General features: G+C 45.1%; 1 protein-coding gene across 5 annotated transcripts in view; it reads left to right on the top strand.

Moving 5' to 3' along the window:
• DENND6B (DENN domain containing 6B) overlaps positions 1-23230 on the top strand; it is a 105385-nt gene that overhangs the window by 40651 nt on the left and 41504 nt on the right. For all 5 annotated transcript variants that reach the window (XM_033958318.1, XM_033958319.1, XM_033958317.1 and 2 more), the window contains 4 exons: positions 6965-7087; positions 7708-7803; positions 18778-18872; positions 20165-20230. In XM_033958318.1, coding sequence (XP_033814209.1) covers positions 6965-7087; positions 7708-7803; positions 18778-18872; positions 20165-20230 — 380 coding nt within the window. The remainder of the gene's footprint in view (positions 1-6964; positions 7088-7707; positions 7804-18777; positions 18873-20164; positions 20231-23230) is intronic.

Genomic DNA, 23230 nt, shown 5'->3' with positions numbered 1-23230 from the left:
GCAACTCCTGTCATTATTAATAAAAGTTTATTATTATTAGATGAAATTTGACTTTTTATTCTCATGGACGTTCCAAATAGAATTGTATCATATGATAGAGCTACATGGTTTTCTAATAAACAATTAATTTGGGACCAAATTGATTTCCAAAAGGCCATACCATAATACAGGGACAAAAATAAAGTAAATGATCTAGAGTCCCTGCTTCCAGATTACAATGCCAGAACATGATGTGCATGGAACATATTAAGAATAAAACAGTAGAACAGATATCAATTGCCAATGAAATAAATATTGCTGAAGAAAGCTAATGTTTTTAAGCTTGTTAATATATTGATGAGGGATTATGTAGGCCCTCTTGTGGATGAAATAGGAAATATTACTAGGGCTAGGAATACTATGGTACTACTACTATTTATCACTTATATAGCACTGAAAGGCATATGTAGAGCTGTACATTTTGACATTTAATAGATGGTCCCTGTTCGGAAGAGCTTACAATCTAACTTGGACAGACAGACATGACATACGGAACCCAAGGTGAGAGGAATTAGGAGTCGAAAGCACTTTCAAAGAGGTGGTCTTTTAACTGGCCCTTGAACACTGTCAGAGACGGAGCCCACTGTAGGGATTCGGGAAGTTTGTTCCAAGCATACTATCACAAGCTATTATAAAAATTAACCCTGACATACTTTGTATCCAATAACTAGTCCTCAACATGCCTTCCACCCTCCATCTTCCTTTAAGGCATCTACTACTCTATTAAGTCCTCCTCAGACTGGTCCCTTTGCAACTCTGTCCACCCATTCCCTTTTCCTCTTCTCAGCTCACTGTTGTTCAATCAACTCCCGCGTCGTATCAGACAGAATTTATTTTCCATTTTCATCCTTAAAATTCCCTATTTATTTTTTGACTGTTGCACTTTTTGTACTCATTTGATATTTCTAATTTTTCAAACATTTTGAGTCAAAATGTTAAACGACTGTTGCTGGAGATGAACCACATATATGTGAGAGTGTAAGCCGGGAAGAGTTATCCATTTCTGTACGGGTAATTTCCAGCTCTGGAGCATATCAATATGCTTGCTTTTAAATATTATCAGAAGTAGGAGATCAACTGCTTTTACACCTAAGCAGCACCAAGACCAGCCGCCACTATTGAGAGCTTTTGTCCCAATCCAGCCAGACGTGTATGCTCTTCACCATACAATTTGTTGGAGAGATCAATCTGCCTGCTTTTAAATATCAGCAGCATTGGGAAAACAACTGCTTTTACACCTAAGCAGCAGCGGGTCCATCCGCAACCACCAAGAACCCACAGTCCCGAACCTGCCAGGAATGTGAGATCCGCCCCCCCTACAATTCGATAAGAAGATCAACTGTTTTTACACCTAAGCAGCAATAGGACCAGCCGCCACTACCGGGAACCCTTTGCCACGATCCAGCCAGACATATAAGATCTTCCCCCAGCATTCCATTGGATAGATCAATCTACCTGCTTTTAAATATCAGCAGCAGTGGGAGAACAACTGCTTTTACACCTAAGCAGCATTGGGACCAACCGCAACTACCAAGAGCCCATAGACCAGATCATGACAGGAGTGTGAGCTCCACACCTCCTGCAGTCCGCTAGGAAGATCAACTGCTTTAACACCTAAGTAGCAGCAAGACCAGCTGCCTATAATAGGAGCCCTTGCCCCGATCCAACCAGGCATGTGAGCTCCTCCCCCTATATCCCGTTTAAGAGATCAATCTACCTGCTTTAAATATCAGCAGCAGTAGAAAAACAACTGCTTTTACATACAAGCAGCAGCGAGACCTACCGCAACCACCAAGAGCCCACAGACCCGATCCTGCCAGGAGTGTGAACTCCTCCCCCTGCAGTCCATTGGAGAGATCAATCTGCCTGCTTTTAAATATCAGCAGCAGTGGAGATCAACTGCTTTTACACCTCAGCAGCAACGAGACCAGCAACAACCACCGAGAGCACACAGACCCGATCCTACCAAGAGTGTGAACTCTTCCCCCCCATGCAATCCGCTAAGAAGATCGACTGTCGGCTCCGGGCGGCTTTCCTGCAGAGGAGAGAATCCTGCATTCACCGTGGGCCTCATCTGGGGCAGCCTCCTTGGAGCGGCTGGGGCAAGGGCAGTGTGTCTGGGAGGGAATGCATGGATGGGAGAACATCGCAGGGGAGGAGACATAGGCATCCTGGGACTGTCTGCCAAGTCTCTTCCCTGAAGAAGCCCTTTCTGGAAACGTCAATCGCTCCTCCTAAACTTACTTGCTCCACTTCATCACTGACGCTGAAACCGTGGATTGAAGACAAAGTTTTATTTTATTTTTCTTTCCAGCTTATGATTTATCTTTAATCTTATCTATTGTTTTGCCTTTTGTCTTTGTTTTGTTCTATTTCTATCATTTAAATTTCTCCAGAATTCTACTGTTCAACGGCTCCCCCTTCTGCTTCTATTCCTTTCTCTCCTCTCTTCTACCTTCCAAAGTATTTAGATCAATACTGTCTTGTTAAAATGTTTATTTTATTTTTATTTTTCCTCTAACTCTACTTTTCACTTCTCTATTACCCTCCAGGTACTTTAGTTAGATTGTGAGCCTTCGGGACAGTAAGGGAATTTTTCAAGTACCTTTCTTATTTCTAATCTTAATGTATATTTTCTGTAAACCGCTTAGAACCTAACGGATGTAGCGGTATATAAGAAATAAATTACATTACATATCTAAGGGGAGAGTGTGGCGCAGTGGTTAAAGCTACAGCCTCAGCGCCCTGAGGTTGTGGGTTCAAACCCACGCTGCTCCTTGTGACCCTGGGCAAGTCACTTAATCCCCCATTGCCCCAGGTACGTTAGATAGATTGTGAGCCCGCCGGGACAGAGAGGGAAAACTGCTTGAGTATCTGAATAAATTCATGTAAACCATTCTGAGCTCCCCTGGAAGAACGGTATAGAAAATTGAATAAATAAAATAAATAAATAATCTTATCTGACTACTTCCATCATCCACAGCAATGCCTACCATACCATGAGAAGGAATGGCTACAGGAGTCAATACCATGGTGGTCACCTGAGGCCCACTGTTTTGGGAATCAAAATGGGAAGCTCCACTGCTTGGGGCATATATTTGAGCTTCTGTGTTATAGGAGTAGGCTGCTTGTCTATGAAAAGAAAGCAGTAATGTGAAATAACTTCCTTTTTCTGCAGTACAGTGGAAAGGCTGCTAGAGGAAGATAGATCAGTAAGTGATTTAGACCCTAACATTAACCCAGAATCAGGTTTCCATAACTCAGAAGCGGGTAAGAAAACAAATTGAACAAAGGGAAGGCACCAGGACCAGATGGAGCACTGTGGAAAATAAGCGACATGGTTTCATGACCATTGTATTATTTTTTTCAGGAATTAGTCAGATGGACAGGTTTCTTATGACTGGTGAAAGGCATACGTAGTGCCCATATTTCCAACTGGGTAGCCTGATGCTCATTGCAAGGAGAATACAGGCAGTCTATTGTAACAGAAGAGGATAGGAAAAATGATGCTAATTATCGGCCTAGGTTCAAAAGCAAAACAATAGGCCCTGCCAGATTTAATAATAATTATTTTTAGCATGTGTTTCTTAAAACCTTTGCCCCATTTTAGATTTGTTCTCCAATATCCTCACAGAAGAACCAGACTTGAATTGCATTTCTTCAAGTGCAAACCCCCATTCTTTTTTCCCTTGCATGCCATTTTTCTAAAAATAAAAAAAAAACCCAACAATTTGTAGTATTTACCAGTTAGTTATATTTCAGCTGCTTTAAGTTGATCCATTTTTTAAAATCCAATGTTGGCTTCTGTTAATTCTAACTGTCCAGTTTTGTCTGTCACTCTTTTGATTTTATCATTCAATTCTTGTGGGATTTTTTTTGCTGAAAGCTGTTGGAAAAGATTGTATTGATGTTTGGCTAGATCTGCAAATCTCATTACATTGAGTCTTCCAATTTTTCTTGAGCTGATTGAGATTGCAGTTGGTGATGGTTACTGTTTAAGAAAAATTTGCTTCTAGAGTCTCCTGTCTTCTTTTTTTTTTTCCTCCCTTCTAATCTTTGATTACCTGCTGTATTACATTACATTAGAGATTTCTATTCCACCATTACCTTGCGGTTCAAGGCGGATTACAAAAGAATTATAAACGGTGGGTTACAATGGAAGATAATTTCTCCTTTCTAGAGAGGTAAAGAGAAGTTCTGTAGTTTCAATGTGGCGGGAAGAGGGAGGGAGGAAGGACGGTATATGTGATGTTAGGACTGTTTCAGGAATTTCTTGAAGAGTATAGTGTTTATTTCTTTTCTGAACATCTTGTAGTCTGGGTAGTTATCAGTAGATTGGAGATCTGGTTATCCAGTTTTGCTGCTTGAGTGGCCAGGAGGCCATCGTATAGTTTTTTTCCGTTTTACTTCTTCGATTGAGGGGGGTGTGAATGGGGTGTGTTTTTCTATGTCTGATTGAGGTGGTTTGGATGAGGCGGTTGTTCAGGTAGGTTGGGCTGTCTCTATTTAGGGTTTTAAATAACAAACAGTAGAATTTAAATAGTATTCTTTCTTGGATTGGTAGCCAGTGTGAGTTGATATATGCTTCTGTAATATGGTCGTGTTTCCTCAATGAGTAGATGAGTCTCAGGGTTGTATTTTGGATAGTTTGTAGTTGTTTGGTCATAGTAGCAGGGCAGTTCAGTTAGTTCCTCTTTCCTTAAGTTTAATCCGAACTCCATATAGCTTATCCTCTTAACCGGTGTCAGGTCAAAAGTGCGCCGGGACAAAGGCGCACGCAGACAACTGAGCGCAACGCGGAGGTGCGCACCGAAGAAAATGACTGTTTGTTTTAAAGGGCTCCGACGGGGGGTGTGGGGTTTCCAGTATAATGAGGGCGGTTACAACCCCCCCAAACCTCCCACAACGCCGCTGCGATCTGTATTAAGTAAAGTGGGGGAGTTCCCCAACAAAAACCCCCCGTCGGAGCCCCTAAAAACACTCTTCGGCGCACGCTTCCGTCTTGCGCTCAGTTGTCGGCGCGCGCCTTTGTCTTCGGCAGTTTTGTCTATGAACCTCTTAACCTCGTCTTCATTACCTGTGCTTCCTATTGGTCAAGTGCAGTCCTCATTTCAACACTGACTGACTGAATTTTCCCTAAAATGGCTCCAGCCCAGTCAGTGACGTAGCGAGGGTGAGAGGCACCTGAGGTGGTGGTGCCCCTCCCATCCTCTTCTCTCCCACCTCCACATATTCCTCCTCACCCCCTCCCACCGCGTGTGCACACTGCTTCCCTTCCCCCATTCTCTGTAATGTTCTGGCGCAAGTAACAACCCCCGACCCGCTGTTGCGCCAGTGTCGGCTCTTCCTCTTGACAACGCTTCCCAGGCGTGGGCCCAGGAAGTGACATCAGAGGAAGAGCTGGCACGACAGCAGGTTGGGGGTTGCTGCTCATGCCAGGAACGTTACAGAGGTACGAGGGAAGGGAAGCGGTGTGCACGCACAGTAGTGGGGGCAGAGACTAGGACAGGTGCCTGTGCGCTCACCAAGAAGGAGTGGACCCATACCCCCTTACTACACCACCGTGCCCAGTTAAATCCCACTGAGCTGGACATCTGACAGTATTCAGCAGTACATAAGTTGGTAGAATCACTAAATATTGTCTGACTGCTACGGCACTGTCCTGTTAGTGCCAAGGCAGAACTTGGGCGGACCCTGCACTTGACTGGTAAGCAGTGAGATTCAGTCTGCTGTCCAGTTAAGGAAGCAATTAAAGTCTGGGCAGCAAAAGGACTGTCCGAACTTTATTATTCAATACAAGAGCCTAAACATTGCCCAGCATTGAATATCCAGGCTTAATTCAACCTGCAGCTGTCGGTAGCCTAAAAACTACTAACTAATATGGCCTGAATATCGGACCTACATGTTCTAATTTCTCTTATGTTTTTGCTCTAACGTATGGCATGAGTAATATTTCTGAAAATATTAGCTTACAGGTCCTCCCTTTTAACCTGGTTCCATACAATTAACCAGGAGGACGTCCTCCTTATATCCAGCTTTTGTTATTGATGTTGACAGATCCATCTTAACTCTACTTTGTTTTAAATTTTTTATTCATTTTTCATACTACAACAAGTGTAACACTGAAATTTAAACTATCTCAAAAAATATACACTTGATTTTCTTTCATGTATCACTGTAAATACAATATATCATTCTAAATTCATGTACAATAATAACTAAAAATGTATTACATAATATGTATAACAATTGTTACTAGAACTTAAAACCCTCCCTCCCCTCCCCTCCCAATACTAATAACACTTATAATAAAAATATTGACAAATACATATATTTTATGGGATAAATAAAATAATACCCACCCACCTCCCCTCCTAACAAATAATTTATTATGGGAAAATGATATCATTCATTACAGAAATCTGCTAATGGTCCCCAGATCTTCTGAAACTTACCAAAATAACCTCTCTGTGTTGCTAATATACGCTCCATTTTATATATATGGCATACGGAATTCCACCAGAAGTTATAATTTAACCTATCATAATTTTTCCAATTATATGTAATTTGTTGTACTGCTATCCCAATCAATATAAATAAAAGTTTGTTATTGTTTGAAGAAATTTGACTCTTTGCGCTCATTACTGTGCCGAATAAAATAGTATCATAAGTCAAGGCTACTGGATTATCCAACATCCTATTTATCTTAACTCTACTGAAGTGAGCTATCAGTCTTAGATGTGGTGTACCGTACCCTAGATCAGTGGTACCACCAGTCAGTCAGGTTTCCAGGATATCCACAATGAATATTCATGGTGGGTATGCTGAAAATCCCAATTGGCTGTGGTTCTCCAGGCTGTGGTCCAATTCAGTGTTAATACTCAGTTTCTGTCTTTCTTCTTTCCTGTTGCCTTTGTTTTGACAGTTGTTTTCAGCCGGTCCTTATTCACATCCAGATGTTGTGGGAACTGATGCTGTTGGGGGAGCCAGTGGTAGTTATGGCACCTTCTCCCACTATTTCTTCAGAAACTATTCTTGCTCTGACCAGGTGTGTATTGGGGGTGGTGGGGGATGAATGCAGTCTGCACTGTGTTGGCTCATCCAGTCTTCTGATATCCCCTGCCCACACTTCTCCTTCCTCTTTGTTCTCTCATTACCATAAAGATATCTCCTAGCATCTCCATCTACATTTTGAGAGGGAATGGGCTTCTCTTTTTATTGTAAGAAATTTTATATACCTATACAAATCCGTGAGTCGATCTGGAGGATCACGTAATTTTAAGTGATTCATAGGCTTAGCTACTTAAGAAATGTTACCCAATATAATATATACCAGTTACCAAAAATTATCAACATTAAAAAAAAAATTTTTTAGCTCTCTCTAATCACATAAATCAGACTGAGGGGAGGTTACTGCATAGGAGGCAACTTTTTAAACTTACTGGGGGTGCTTAGCTCTGTGGAAATTACCTTTCCCTGGACACAGTCAATGAGTTTGTTCAATATTGAGGCTCTGAAGAATCACAGAGCTGGCTCCTATGGTTGGAGGGACACCTATGGATCTCTGGGAAAAGAGAAGTAGAAGACATGTGGGCAGAGTCCTCCTATAGGAGGAATCCTTGGTAGTATAACTTCACTTTATTTTTTTTTTTTCCTGTTCTGCTATAGTTGCATCGCTCCGCTTAGGTACTGCTGCGACTATCGCCCGTATTTCACCATTCATGACAATGAGTTCAAGGAATATACCACCAGAAGACAGGCCCCGTAAGTACCCAGCGGGGAAAAAAGAAAGCAGGTTCCACAGATGCAATAAGCCTCTGAAGCAGCTGGTCACAAGAAACATGTGATTTAAATTAACGCAGACCTTGCCAGCACCCTAATACCAAGCTTGGTGAATGCATATGTAGAGACCCCTAAAAGCTGTATCTAGTATTTTTCCTTTTTGTACTGTATGTTGAAAATGGAGGCACTCTAAAGTTGAAAGGGGATAGATTCCGTACAAACGTAAAGAAGTTCTTCTTTGCCCAGAGAGTGATGGAGAGCTGGAACGCTCTTCCGGAGTCTGTTGTAGGGGAAAACACCCTCTAGGGTTTCAGGACTAAGCTGGACAAGTTCCTGCTAAACTGGGACGTTCGCTAGGTGAGGCTGGACTCATTTAGAGCACTGGTCTTTGACCTGGGGGCCGCCGCATGAGCGGACTGCTGGGCAGGATGGACCACTGTTCTGACCCAGCAGCAGCAATTCTTATGTTCTTTCCAAGCATGAGAAGGTTCAGCTGTATGAGATCAATGAGGGAGGTATTGCCTTTTTCCCCCAAGGGTGGGGATTATAAAAGGAATCCATGAGTCGGGCTGTTGTTAACCCATGAAAGCCATAGGACCAGTTAAGGGCACTGTGCTCTCGGAGGATTTTTTGAGAATTAGTTTCCTTCATAATAAAAATTAAGTGTTTCTCTCTAAAGTACTGTACAAGATCTGTTCAAAAAGTTTCAAGACTGATTCTATAAAAAATGTATTAAACAATCTTACAACTTATTCCATTGGGTCCCTTTCAGAGTAAACCCCTTCCCTATGTATACACTTTTCCCAACATCATTTCCACTATGTACATCGCCTAGCAATTGTTATCCCAGGACAAGCAGGCAGCATATTCTTGACTGATGGGTGACGGCACCGACGGAGCCCCGGTACGGACAATTTTAGAGTGATTGCATTCTAAGAACTTGGAAAGTTCTAGCAGGCCGCACCGCGCACGCGCGAGTGCCTTCCCGCCCGACAGAGGTGCGCGGTCCCCAGTTTCTTAGTTTCCGCGGAGCTAAGAAGACGCGTTTCTTTCAACGGCTGTTGAAAGACTTTTTTGGTATCGCCTTCCTGCTCGCGTAAACCCTTAAGGAAATATTGTTTCCTTCATTTTCTTTTCTTTAAAAAAAAAACCAAAACTTTTTTTTTTTTTTTTTCAATTCTTTCAGTTTCGCCCCGGCGGGGCCTGTTGCCACCATCGAGGCCTCGGCCTTCGATTTGGCAGAAGCCGTTTTTCCCTTCATGCCCCCTCAACCCGGGTTTAAGAAGTGCCAGCAGTGTGCACGACCAATTTCACTCACTGACCCGCACAACTGGTGTCTACAGTGTCTTGGTCCTGACCATCGAGCGTCTACCTGCACCCGCTGTGCGACTTTGAAAAAGAGAACTCTGAAAAACCGGCAGATCCAACAGAGATTATTATTTGGTGCCGAGATGTCTGATTCTGCGGCACCGACATCGACCCCGGCTCAGTCGGCACCCTCCTCGTCGACACTGCACGATACCGCGTCGGCGTCGCATCCCTCAGGTAAGCCGGCTAAGAAGCCTTCCCCGTTGGAGCGTCCTCCGGTCTCAGTAGCAGCGAGCCCAGTCCTGCCGACCTCGAGGCGCCCACGGAAGCGCTCCGCCCCAATAGAGGTGAGCCCCTCGACCTCGGGTTCCTCATCCTCGGGGAGTAGAGTGGCACCGCAGGTACCGCAGAAGAAAAAGGCGGTACCGGTGCCTTCGCTGGACGAGCGAGTTGCTGCTGTCCTGCAGGTGCAGCTTAAGGAGCAGTTACAACAACTCCTTCCTGCACTTTTGACACCGAACCTTCCGGTCCCGGTCCGGTCTGAACCACCGGTACCGACAGTGGAGCAGCCCCTTTTATCGGCATCCACTTTGTCGGTACCGGTACATTTTGCTTCCTCGGTCTCCATGCCAGTCCTTGCTCCGGAACCGAGAGCTCAGCACCAGGCTGTTCAAAACTTCGGCACCGATGCAGCCTTTAACGTCTCCCGGTACCGTGTCTATGAGGTCAGGTAAGTCGGCACGCAAATCCCGACACCTGGAACCCTCCACACCGGAATCTCGAGACCGCAGTTTTCAAGTTAGGGATCCTGATCTGTGGGGTGACTCGGAGGACCCTCTTCTCTCTGAAGGGGAATGTTCATCTGGTGATAAGGATCCTTCTGCTTTAGACTAGAGAATGACACGGTGAAAAAATTGGTCCCCGTCACCGCCCCGTCCCCGTCTCACCATCCCCGTCACCGCCCCGTCCCCGTCTCACCATCCCCGTCACCGCCCCGTCCCCGTCTCACCATCCTCTTCACCGCCCCGTCACCGCCACTGCCACCCCATTCACCGCCCCGTCACCGCCACTGCAATCCCATTCACTTTTCTTTATTTACGTATAAAGGAAACATTCTTTAAAACTTTAAAACTTAGTTAAATATTAGTTAATAACTATACAAAAACAAAACACGCAGAGAAAAAATTAATTAATATAAATTCCCTGACTTCCCTGCACTGTCCCCCCTTGAAGGTCTGTCCCCATCCTGAAAGCCTGATGCCCCCCCCCCCCGACGTCCGATACATCCCTCCCCCCGAAGGACCGCCGACTCCCCAACAATATCGGGCCAGGAGGGAGCCCAAATCCTCCTGGCCACGGCGACCCCCTAACCCCACCCCGCACTACATTACGGGCAGGAGGGATCCCAGGCCCTCCTGCCCTCGATGCAAACCCCCCTCCCCCCAACGACCGCCCCCCCCAGCTTCAAAATGATGCCTGAAGTTACCTTGGGGGTTCTGAGCACTATTAATTTTAATTTATTACAGCACTCCAGAAATATTTTTCTAATTGTTTTAACTTGGAAAAGCGAACCAGGATTGTCTTAATGAAAGGCTTATGTTTGCACTGCAGCCCTCCTGCCCTCGACGCAAACCCCCCTCCCCCCAACGACCGCCCCCCCCAGCCGACCCGCGACCCCCCTGGCGACCCCCACGAACCCCCCACCCCCCCTTCCCCGTACCTTTGGTAGTTGGCCGGACAGACGGGAGCCAAAACCGCCTGTCCGGCAGGCAGCCAACGAAGGAATGAGGCCGGATTGGCCCATCCATCCTAAAGCTCCGCCTACTGGTGGGGCCTAAGGCGCGTGGGCCAATCAGAATAGGCCCTGGAGCCTTAGGTCCCACCTGGGGGCGCGGCCTGAGGCACATGGTCGGGTTGGGCCCATGTGCCTCAGGCCGCGCCCCCAGGTGGGACCTAAGGCTCCAGGGCCTATTCTGATTGGCCCACGCGCCTTAGGCCCCACCAGTAGGCGGAGCTTTAGGATGGATGGGCCAATCCGGCCTCATTCCTTCGTTGGCTGCCTGCCGGACAGGCGGGTTTGGCTCCCGTCTGTCCGGCCAACTACCAAAGGTACGGGGAAGGGGGGTGGGGGGTCGTGGGGGTCGCCAGGGGGGTCGCGGGTCGGCTGGGGGGGCGGTCGGAGGTTCTTGGGGGGGCGGTCGTTGGGGGGAAGGGGGGTTTGCGTCGAGGGCAGGAGGGCCTGGGATCCCTCCTGCCCGTAATGTAGTGCGGGGTGGGGTTAGGGGGTCGCCGTGGCCAGGAGGGTTTGGGCTCCCTTCTGGCCCGATATTGTCGGGAAGTCGGCGGTCCTTCGGGGTGGGGGTGCGAGTGGTCCTGCCGGGGGGGGGGGGGATGTATCGGACGTCGGGGAGTCGGCCGGGCAAGAGGGCTTGGGCTCCCTCTTGCTCCGATCGCGGGTGCGGGTGGGAGCGGGTGCGAGCGGTCGTTCGGGGTGGGGGTGCGAGTGGTCCTGCTGGGGGGGTGAATCGGGCGTCGGGCGGTAAATAGCGGTTCCTAGAAGGGGGTACATTGGCCCGCGGGGACAAACCTGTTCACCGTTTCCGCGGTCGGTGAATGGCCTTGTCCCCGTCACCGCAGCGACTGCTAGTTTTCTTCCCCGTTTTCGGCGGTGACCCGCGGCTTAAATGCGGTGGCCGCGGGTAAACCGTCACCGTGTCATTCTCTACTTTAGACCCATCCTCTAAACCAGATGTAACCTCTTTCTCATCATTTTTGAAAGAGATGTGTGACTCTCTCTCTATTCCCTTGGAGGCTGAGTCAAAGAAATCCAAAGCTTTTCTTGATGCACTGGATTTTGACCAACCTCCAAGGGAATATCTCAAATTGCCTCTCCATGACATCTTGAGAGAGACTTTTTACAAGAATTTAGAGACACCTTTGACCGTCCCAGGAGCCCCCCGCAAGTTAAACTCTTTATATAAAGTCATCCCGATTCCTGGGTTTGACAAACCACAGCTCCCACATGAGTCTCTATTAGTAGAATCCACTCTAAAGAAATCCACGGAAGCTAGTGTGTACGCCTCAGTCCCTCCTGGCAGAGAAGGTAAAGCCATGGACAAATTTGGCAAGAGGTTGTACCATAATGCAATGTTGGCCAACAGGTCAGGGAATTACGCTTTCCATTTCTCATTCTATCTCAAGCATCTCATACAAAATCTAACTGCTTTTGATAAGTACCTCCCTGGCCGTAAAAGAGCTGCCTTTCGCCAAACTTCTTCATCGCTCTTACAACTTCGTAAGTTCATGGTCAGGTCGAGCTATGACACCTTTGAGCTGACCTCTTGGGCCACGGCTATGTCGGTGGCCATGCGCCGACTGGCATGGCTCAGAGTTTCAGAACTCGATGTCAATCACCAGGATCGACTGGCTAATGCACCTTGCCTGGGGGATGAGCTGTTTGAAGAATCCAAGGACTCCACTACCCAAAAGCTCTCAGCTCATGAAACGAGGTGGGATACTCTCCTTAAGACAAAAAAGAAGACCCCACCTACCAGGCCTTTTCGTCAGCAATCGGCCTACCAACGTCGATTTGTGGCTCGTCCTTTGCCACCGGCACCTCAACAATCCAGGCGTCAGAGGCAACAACAGAGGCAAAACACTAGACCAGCACAGCAGCAACAACAGGTGAAGCCTCCTCCTCCACAAAAATCTTCACAACCCTTTTGACCTGTTTCTCCAGGACATAGCCAGTATCCCTCCATCTGCCCAATTTCCGCTGCCTATAGGAAGACGACTTACTCATTTCATAAGCCGTTGAGAAACCATCACCTCGGATCAGTGGGTCCTCAACATCATCCGCCACGGCTACTCTCTCAACTTTCAGACTCTCCCTGCCCAAGGTCTACCAAAAGAGTCTGCTTTGCACACTCCTCAGTCTTCCCTCCTTCTTCAAGGGGTTCAATCCCTCCTCCTTCTGAACGCCATAGAGGAAGTTCCTCTAGATCAAAAGGGGCAGGGATTCTACTCCCGTTATTTCCTAGTTCCCAAAAAAACAGGAGATCTCAGACCCATCCTAGATCTTCGCGATCTCAACAAATGCTTGGTCAAAGAGAAATTCAGAATGCTCTCTTTAGCCATTCTTTACCCTCTTCTCAATCAAGGCGACTGGCTATGTTCCCTCGATCTCAAAGAAGCATACACTCACATACCGATCAATCTGGCCTCCAGACAGTACCTACGCTTCATGATCAATCGTTGTCATTACCAGTACAAGGTACTACCCTTCGGTCTTGCCTCCTCTCCAAGAGTGTTTACCAAATGTCTGATTGTGGTGGCTGCTTTTCTGCGTTCCCACCACCTTCAGGTATTTCCTTACCTGGACGATTGGTTGATAAAGGCCAATTCATCTCAGACAGTACTTCAGGCCACCAACCAGACTATCCTATTTCTACGTTTGCTTGGGTTCGAGATCAATCTACCCAAATCTCATCTCATCCCCACTCAGAGACTTCAATTCATTGGAGCAGTCTTGGACACAGTCCTCATGAGAGCGTTCCTGCCGTCCAACCGTCTTCAAACCCTTCAATCTCTATGTCAGCAGGTGCTTCCACAACGTTCCATCTCTGCCAAACAAATGATGATACTCTTGGGTCACATGGCGTCCACAGTTCATGTCACACCACTTGCACGTCTTCACCTGCGCACTCCTCAATGGACCCTAGCTACCCAGTGGTCCCAAGCGATGGATCCTTGCTCACGTCACATATCTGTAACATCATCTCTTTGTCAGTCTCTACAATGGTGGTTGATATCCTCAAATCTCTCCAGAGGTCTTCTGTTCCATCTACCTCCTCATCAACTTGTCATCACCACCGACGCCTCCCCTTATGCCTGGGGAGCTCATTTGAACGAGTTCCAAACTCAAGGACTTTGGACAGCTCAGGAAATGAAGCACCACATCAATTTCCTGGAACTCAGAGCAATGTTTTATGCCCTCAAGGCCTTCCAACATCTTCTCTTTCCTCAAGTCCTCCTGCTGTGCACAGACAATCAAGTTGCGATGTACTACATCAACAAGCAGGGTGGGACAGGCTCTCGCCTCTTGTGCCAAGAAGCCCAGAAGATTTGGGCTTGGGCCACAGATCACCATCTATTCCTGAAAGCTATCTACATTCAGGGAGAACAGAATTCCTTGGCGGACAAGCTCAGCAGAATTCTCCAGCCTCACGAGTGGACACTCGATCCTTTCACTCTGCAGTCCATCTTCGCTCAGTGGGGCACTCCTCAGATAGACCTCTTTGCAGCTCCTCGCAATCACCAGCTGCCCCTATTCTGCTCCAGACACTACTCTCCTCACCGTCTGGCAGCGGATGCATTTCTCCTCGATTGGTCCAATCTATTCCTGTACGCTTTCCCTCCTCTACCTCTCATGTTAAGAACCTTGTTCAAGCTCAAGAGGGAACGAGCCACCATGATTCTGATTGCTCCACGGTGGCCCAGGCAACATTGGTTCTCCCTTCTACTTCAACTCAGTTCCAGGGAACCCTTTCTTCTTCCACTGTTTCCTTCGCTGCTTACACAACATCAGGAGACCCTTCTGCATCCCAACCTTCAGTCTCTGCACCTGACAGCTTGGTTTCTCTCGGGCTGACTTCTCATGATACTCTTGTCTCAGCCCGTTCGTGCCATTCTGGATGCCTCCAGGAAACCGGCCACTCTGCAATGTTACCATCAGAAGTGGACACGGTTTTCTTCCTGGTGTCTTCTTCATCATCATGATCCCACTTCCCTTGCAGTGGAGACCTTGTTGGATTATCTTCTTTCTTTGTCTGACTCTGGCCTCAAGTCTACTTCAATCAGAGTCCACCTCAGTGCTATTGCTGCTTTTCATGAGCCAGTCCATGGAAAACTCCTCTCAGCTCATCCCTTGGTGTCCAGGTTCATGCGGGGTCTTTTCAATGTGAAACCACCTCTTAAAGCCCCTCCTGTTATCTGGGATCTCAATGTAGTTCTTTCCGCCTTAATGAAGCCTCCATTTGAACCTTTGGCTACCGCTTCTTTCAAGTTTCTCACTTGGAAGGTACTTTTCCTTATTGCTCTTACCTCTGCCAGGAGGGTCAGTGAGCTATATGCACTAGTTGCGGATCCACCTTTTACAGTCTTCCATCATGACAAGGTGGTTCTGCGTACACATCCAAAGTTTCTCCCTAAGGTTGTCTCTGAATTTCCGAAACCTCACTCGCATTCTGGAGAACAGGCTCTGCATACTTTGGACTGTAAGCGGGCTCTAGCTTATTATTTAGAGCGTACTAAGCCTCACAGATCATCTCCCCAACTCTTTCTGTCCTTTGATCCGAATAAATTAGGACGTCCTGTTACTAAACGTACGTTGTCAAATTGGCTTGCAGCGTGCATTTCATTTTGTTATGCTCAGGCCGGACTGAGGTTCTGTCACGGCCCATAGAGTTCGAGCTATGGCAGCATCTGTGGCTTTCCTCCGTTCCACGCCTATTGAGGAAATCTGCAAGGCTGCTACATGGTCCTCAGTTAATACTTTTACATCTCATTATTGTCTGGATGCATTCTCCAGACGGGATGGACACTTCAGCCAATCTGTTTTGCAAAATTTGTTTTCCTAATGGCCAACCTTCCCTCCATCCCTCTTTTTGTTAGCTTGGAGGTCACCCATCAGTCAAGAATATGCTGCCTGCTTGTCCTGGGATAAAGCACAGTTACTTACCGTAACAGGTGTTATCCAGGGACAGCAGGCAGATATTCTTGCGTCCCACCCACCTCCCCGGGTTGGCTTCTTAGCTGGCTTATCCTAACTGGGGACCGTGCGCCTCTGTTGGGCGGGAAGGCACTCGCGCGTGCGCGGTGCGGCCTGCTAGAACTTTCCAAGTTCATAGAGTGCAATCACTCTAAAATTGTCCGTACCGGGGCTCCGTTGGTGCCGTCACCCATCAGTCAAGAATATCTGCCTGCTGTCCCTGGATAACACCTGTTACGGTAAGTAACTGTGCTTAATAGGCAATTCATCAAATACTTAAATAAACTTAAAACTTCTGGAAACAGTCCTTAAACGCATCTTCAGGAATCGCCAAAAGTTGCTGCATTGAATTTTGCTTTATGTCTTCAATGGTGTTGAATCGCCTTCCTTTCAGCTTGGATTTAAGTTTAAGAGACAAGAAGTCAGCAGGGGCCAAGTGAGAAGAATAAAGAGGCTGGGGACGAACTGTCATCGTGATTTTGCGCAAAATTCACAAATTGTGACACATTAAAAACACCTTGCACAACTCATGACATGTTCCTCATAAGCCACTTTCAACATTTCATAAGTTTCTGTAGCTGTCTTACCCAATTTAAAATGGAAGTTCACGCTGTAGCGCTGCTTATTGAGGTCACACATGATGAAAAATTCCTGATCATGAAAACATGCTTTCACAAAAACTGCAGTCGCTTGGAGATGAAAACAGATATCAGCAAATGGGGGGGGGGTGGAGGGGAAAGGAGGTTACTTGTGAGGTATCAAGCTACTCAATGTCAACTAGTGCATATCAAAAGAACTTCCCATTGGTGCACAATTCAAACTGTCCTGGAATTTTTTGAATAGACCTCGTGAGGAGAAAAAGAAGCAGAAATCCATCTAACTAATTAAAGAAAGAAAAGAAAGCTATTGCACGACATATTAGATCCTGAAGGGGTTTAGATGATTCTTTGCCTGAAAGAAGGAGGCAAGGAATTTGCTAAGCTGGGTTTGTTTGGTTTTTATTTTTTTTTTGGGGGGGGTTGTTTTTTTAATATGAGGCTCCCAATGTCAAAAGGTTGGTTGATGTCACAAAATGGACAAACAAATATGTTACAGAGTTGGTGAAAGCACTGAACCCTGGAAAATTCCACTGCTAGATTTCATTTGTCATAGTGGTGTATCAAGGATAATACATTTGATTTTTAAATATTTACACTTGGGATGGGTGGGAGGATGGAAGGATATGGCTAATAGGGTAAGGTTATTGGGGAAATTTATGTTTCTGTTGTATTAAATTATCATTAGGTGGGTGGGTAGGGGTAGGGGAAGAAATTGGTTGATTATGTATATTTGAAAGTTAAATGTGCTTATATTGACTTATTATATATGATATATATATGTATTGCACTATTGAAGATTGTAAAATCAATAAAGATTTATTTAAAAAAAAAAAAAAAGAAGGATAATAAATCCAGTGAGACAGACTGGGACTTTTCAAACAGGACTGAAACTATTTGAGGCATGATCCCTTAATGCCAGTAGGTTTTAGGGGCTGTAGCAGGAGTAGGCCGTCAGATTCAATAAGACGAGGAATGAATCACTAGCTTGGTCTTCATGCAGATGGGTGCTGTTAACTAAAGACAAGGCAAGATTGATAAGTGTGGAACATGAGCCTCATCCAAGAAGTCCCATAGTTGAAAGTATATCACTTTCTGTACTAATATGGACAGGAAGGAGAAGTTTGGTATCAGTAATAAGTGATCGACTTTTCTATGGTTAGAGCCTGTGGTGTTTCTCCCCCTTCAGTTGGGTTAAACCACTACCTCTTTAAGGGAAGCAGGCAAGCAAACCTGGACTAGTATGGGGTGATTATAGAGGTTAGCTTAGCTGGTTTTAAGAAAGGTTTGGACATTTTCCTGGAGGAAAAGCCCAAAGTCTATTACTGAGAAACATGGGGGAAGCCACTGCTTGTCCTGGATCAGTATCATGGAATGTTGCTACTCCTTGGTTTTTGGCCAGGTACTAGGATACCTGGATTGGCCGCTGTGAGAAAGGGCTACTGGGTTTGATGGACCATTGGTCTGATCCAGTAAGCCTATTCTTATGTTCTTATGTAGCCAGGGGTGGTATGATATCTAGCAGACAAGAGGACATCCCCTGGAAGAGAATCTACTTGATTTCTCCAGGAATGATCATTCTGAACTCCGACAAAAGGCTGTAATCTACACCTTGTTTAATGGTCATTACATTGTTTTAGTTTGCAAGCGAAGGGGATAAGGCAGTGTATCGCAAACTATGTGTCACCCGAGATTTCAAGTGTGCTACGAGACGCTAACGCCAGCTGCCTATTGGGCATGCCTCTCACAGCGAGAGGCACGCACTGTAGTCAATCAACCAGGGCTGGTGCCTCTCCTTCTCTCCACACGTCTTCCCTTCAGCACCCCCAGTGGCAGCTCAGGGCCCATCTGGAGAGCCTTTGCGCATTCACGGATGTTGACCATCACGCATGGCTGTGATGTCATCGCATTGACGTCCACACATTTCCGGATGCCTCGAGCTGTAGCCACTATAGTGTGCCGCAGCTTGACAAAGATTGTGAGACATTGGGATAAGGCATCTGGTGTAACTGCAAAGTGACTTTGGGGAGCAGATTTGCCTCCTGCTGCAAACAACTTCCACAGGTGGTAGTTGGCTACAATGTGTTTTACTAAATCTTAAGACTTAACCAGTCACAGCCTTAGCGTAATAAAGATAAATAGGTTGCAATACAGATAGCATGAGGTGCAAGAGGGAGTGGCAAGAATAGTCTGCAATGAGACCATATTCACATGTGTCTTCCTGGAGGTTCATTGAATGGCAAAAATTATTTTTATTTCTTTTTTCTTTTTTTTTCTCTCCAGGCCAAATATTATCCTGGGTGTAACGAATCCTTTCTTTATTAAAACGCTTCAGCACTGGCCACACATTATCCGGTTGGGGGAGCTCAAGGTGTCTGGTAAGAGGTAGAGTTGAGGGTAGTGCCTGACTCTCTTTATTTATTTATTTTTTTTTAACTTTATTAATCTGTAGTACAATATATATAGTGGTTCTCAAGTTGGGGATACAAGAAGTGACCAACATATGCACATGCAATTTGTAAGCTAGAGTAAAACCTAAAATGTAAGCGGGAGCTGGTAGTCTAGGGCTGCAGTAATGGTAAGCCAGCCTTGGAGAGGTTTCTCCCTATTTTCAGGTAATTCAGTGAAGCATAGAAACATGATGGCATATAAAGGCCAAATGGCCCATCTAGTCTGCCCATCCGCAGTAACCATTATCTCTTTCTATCTCTCAGAGATCCCACAAGCAGTTGATTGTGGTTGTGGCTGAACTTGTATTTGATTTTCAAACTATGAAATCTTTAAATATGTTTTGCTGGTTCTGTTTAAAGAACAATCTCTTTCCCCTCAAAAGTATACTTTAACTTCCATCCTTCAATTATTAAAGTATACTCTTACTCCCATAGGGAATATGGAGATATATGTAACTGAAGACTGACTTATGTCCCCCCCCCTTTTTTTATTTTTTATTTTTTATTTTTTTTAAGAAATTCACTCAAGACACTGTATAACAAGATTTATATACATGGTCTGAACAATTAGCAGTTCTCCTACTGGGCACTAAGCCTGATAATAGTGATCCATAGTCGTACACCCACCAGATTACACTTCCCCCTCCCCATTCGCGGTTTCAGCAATCGCGATTTCACATATTCACGATTTTTTGGGGAGGGGGAAAAAAAGAAGAAAAAAAAACATCGTTAAGTCTTCCCCCCCCCCCCCGGCATCCCGGCCTTACCTAGTAGTGTAGCGGGCTTTCGGGGCAGGAGCAATCTTCCTACGCTCCTGCCCCGTGCAGATTGCCATTAGGAAATAGCTGTAGGGAGTTCCCGTTGTAGCCTCGAGAGACTATGGGAACTCACCGCAGCCATTTCCTAATGGTGATCTGCACAGGGCAGGAGCATAGGAAGATCACTCCTGCCCCGAAAGCCCGCTAGACCACCAGGTAAGGCCTGGGAGGCGGGAGGGAGGCAGGGGTGGGTTAGAGCGGATATTTGCGGTTTTTCGCCATTTGCGGTCCAGCTCTGCCCCTATCCTCCGCGAATCCGGAGGGAGAAGTGTATAGCTTTTGCAGAACCTGCAGCCTTTGTAGTATATACTGATTACATGTTAATACAGTGTGGATGTCGTAAATAGAATTAAACAGGTAATACAGATACCGAGACATATCGTATCTTGGATCTCTTGGCAGGTGATTTACCCAAGCAGGTCAAAGTGAAGAAGCTAACAAAGCTGAAAACCTTAGACACTAAGCCAGGTAATAGTTTGTTTTTATTCACAGAGAAGAAAATTTTATAACAGGGCACCTAGACTGTGAAAACTCCTGTGTAATAAAAGGGAAGATAATGCACCTTTTATGAAATTGCCTCTCAAAGCTGCCATACATTGTACCCAGTGGCGTGCCCAGGGTGGCAGCACCCTTTCCCCACTCCTTCCTGACACCCCCTTCCCTTCCCCCGTACCTCCTTTGATATTCCTGACGTGAGCAGCATCGCAAATTTGTCTGCTAGCCTTCTGACGTTACTTCTAGGTCCCGCACCTGGAAAGTGATGTCAGAGAGAGCCGACACTGATGCAGGCAGCAAGTTCATGATGCTGCCCGCGCCAGGAAAATTAAAGAGGTATGAGGGAAGGGGCATGCACATGCGGCGGGGGTGGGAGGAGGATAGATGCTGGTGCCCCCACCAAAATGCCCCCCCCCCCCTTTACTACACATTATTGCTCTTAGTTATGAGTAATTGTTTGTTTATTATAAATTATTTTTATTAATAGAAAGCACAATGTAGAAAGCAGTAATTCACAATAATTGTCATTTAACAAATACCATTATTTGCAAAACTTAAAATAAGAAACCATCCCCTCCAATCTAATAAGCGAGCAATAATTAAAGCAACAGCATGGCATAGCAAGTTTTTTGGATGGCATGAGATCTTCTCTTAAAACACCACCAATCCATTGCAACAGCTAAACTCCCAGTCCAGCAGCCAAAAATCTAAAACCCCACCCACCCTATAACCGAGAGCTATACCCTGCCACTTATTCAGCACTTTACTACTTGCTTTGGGGGATAGCAGTTGTAAGTATGGTTCAAATTGATAAGAAACTCTTTTGTCGAAACCAAATTTAATGAGATTACCACAACATTAATGCATAGAGCTTATTTCTCCAGTACCAAAAATTGGTGGTTGCTTTTACAAGTTTCAAGTTTCTTAGGATTTTATATACCGCCTATCAAGGTTATCTAAGCGGTTTTTACAATCAGGTACTCAAGCATTTTCCCTATCTGTCCCGGTGGGCTCACAATCTAGCTAACATACCTGGGGCTATGGAGGACTGAGTGACTTGCCCAGGGTCACAAGGAGCAGCGCGGGGTTTGAACCCACAACCCCCAGGGTGCTGAGGCTTAGATCCAACCATTGCGCCACACACTCCTCCAATGATTTAAGGGTGCATTTTTTCCCCCCCACTATATGGACCTCTTTTATTAAGCCACGGTAGCGAGCCCTATGTGGCAAATGCACCAAAGCACATTTAGTCCCTATGGGCTTTAAGAAAGGTTTGCACAAGTTCCTGGAGGAAAAGTCCATAGCCTGTTGTTAAGAAAGACATGGGGGAAGCCACTGCTTGCCCTGAATTGGTAGCATGGAATGTTGTCACTCTTTGGGGATTCTAGAATCTTGTTACTCTTTGGGGTTCTATATGGAATGTTGCTACTCCTTGGGTTTTGGCCAGATACTAGGGATCAGAATTAGCCACCATGAGAATGGGCTACTGGGCTTGATGGACCATTGATCTGACCCAGTAAGGCTATTCTTATGTTCTTATGCCCGTGCTATTCAGCTTGATAAGAGACCGTATATGCTTTACCCCAAAATAACTTTTCCCCTTGATCCCGAGCCTGTAAGAAACAGATTTATTATAGATGAGATCCTCAACTATTTATTTATTTTAAAAATTTATATACGGTTTACATATCGTTACATACATAATTCAATAAAACAAATAAAATCAAACAAACATGAACATATAATCCTCAGAAAATCATAAAAAGCCCAGCAGAAGAACATCAGTGATTTTATTCCTAGTTCAATCCCTTGTCCTGAGTATTCTGCATTTAATGAGTGAGTCAGCAGAACAGAATATTTGTATACCGTGTTACCCTTCAGATCTATGCGGTTTAACAGAGTAAAAATTGCAACAGGCACAGAATATAGTTACCAATTCAGTCTTTCAGAAATTTCTTAAATAAGTAGGTCTTTATCAATTTCCTGAAATTTTGCTATGATGTAGATGTAAAGAATAACTGATGAAAGTCGGCCCCCCAGGTGGCTGCTTGGAATGACAATAAACAATTATTGTGTCTTTTAAAGCGACTACCTTTGGGCGATGGAAAATCAAAAAGTATAGCTATTTGAGTAGAACATCTATAATGATCTACTAAGTAGGCTGGAGCCAAACCAGATATTACTTTATAACACAAGCAACCAAACTCAAAGTGCTTTCTAGCTTCCGTAGGGAGCCAGTGCAGCTCCCTGTGATAAGGAGTCCGGTTTTTGTTTTTTTTTTCTATTTAAAAATTAAACGGGAAAGAATTTCTTCAGTTAAAACCTAGGGTTATAGCTCTAGCAGCAACTTTCTTTTTAAGATTCCCTTGTAAGTGTATAATTAAAATACAAGAGAAGGAATTTATTTTTTGGGATCCTACTTGGCTTCAGCAATTTTTAAGTTTTCGTGAACAAGGGAAAGATAATGTGAAATAGTTTGGGAACTGATCTTTGAAAGGAACCAAAGGAAAAGAGAAAAAGCACTAGAATGATTTAACTTGGGAGAGGGTTTTTTTTTTTTAACTTAAGTTTAAAATTTCATTTCCTTTAATTGTATTGGAAATTAAGGGGCTAGAAAGATTTGTATTAGATATTTATTTATTTATTTTTGTTTCTGATGGATATCTTTATCTTTTACTGTTCTTTCAGAATTGCATGATAAAAATTTGATAAATAAATAAAAATTAAACGGATTGTTGTGTTTTGTATTAGTTGAAATTGAACCAGATTTTTGGGGTTACCAGCCAAATGGACAATATTACAATAGTACTCAGAGTACTCAGTACAAGGGATTGAACTAGGAATAAAATAATTTAATAAAGCCACCCAGAAGGATTTTATTCTTCTGCACTGCCATAAACCATGACGACAAAGTATTTTTACCTGCTTGACATTTCAAGCATAGACGGATATTGGCATAAAAAGCTTGTAATC

This window comes from Geotrypetes seraphini, chromosome 9 (genome assembly GCF_902459505.1).
Source record: "Geotrypetes seraphini chromosome 9, aGeoSer1.1, whole genome shotgun sequence".
Lineage (NCBI taxonomy): Eukaryota > Metazoa > Chordata > Amphibia > Gymnophiona > Dermophiidae > Geotrypetes > Geotrypetes seraphini.
This window is presented reverse-complemented; position numbering and strand designations above follow the sequence as displayed.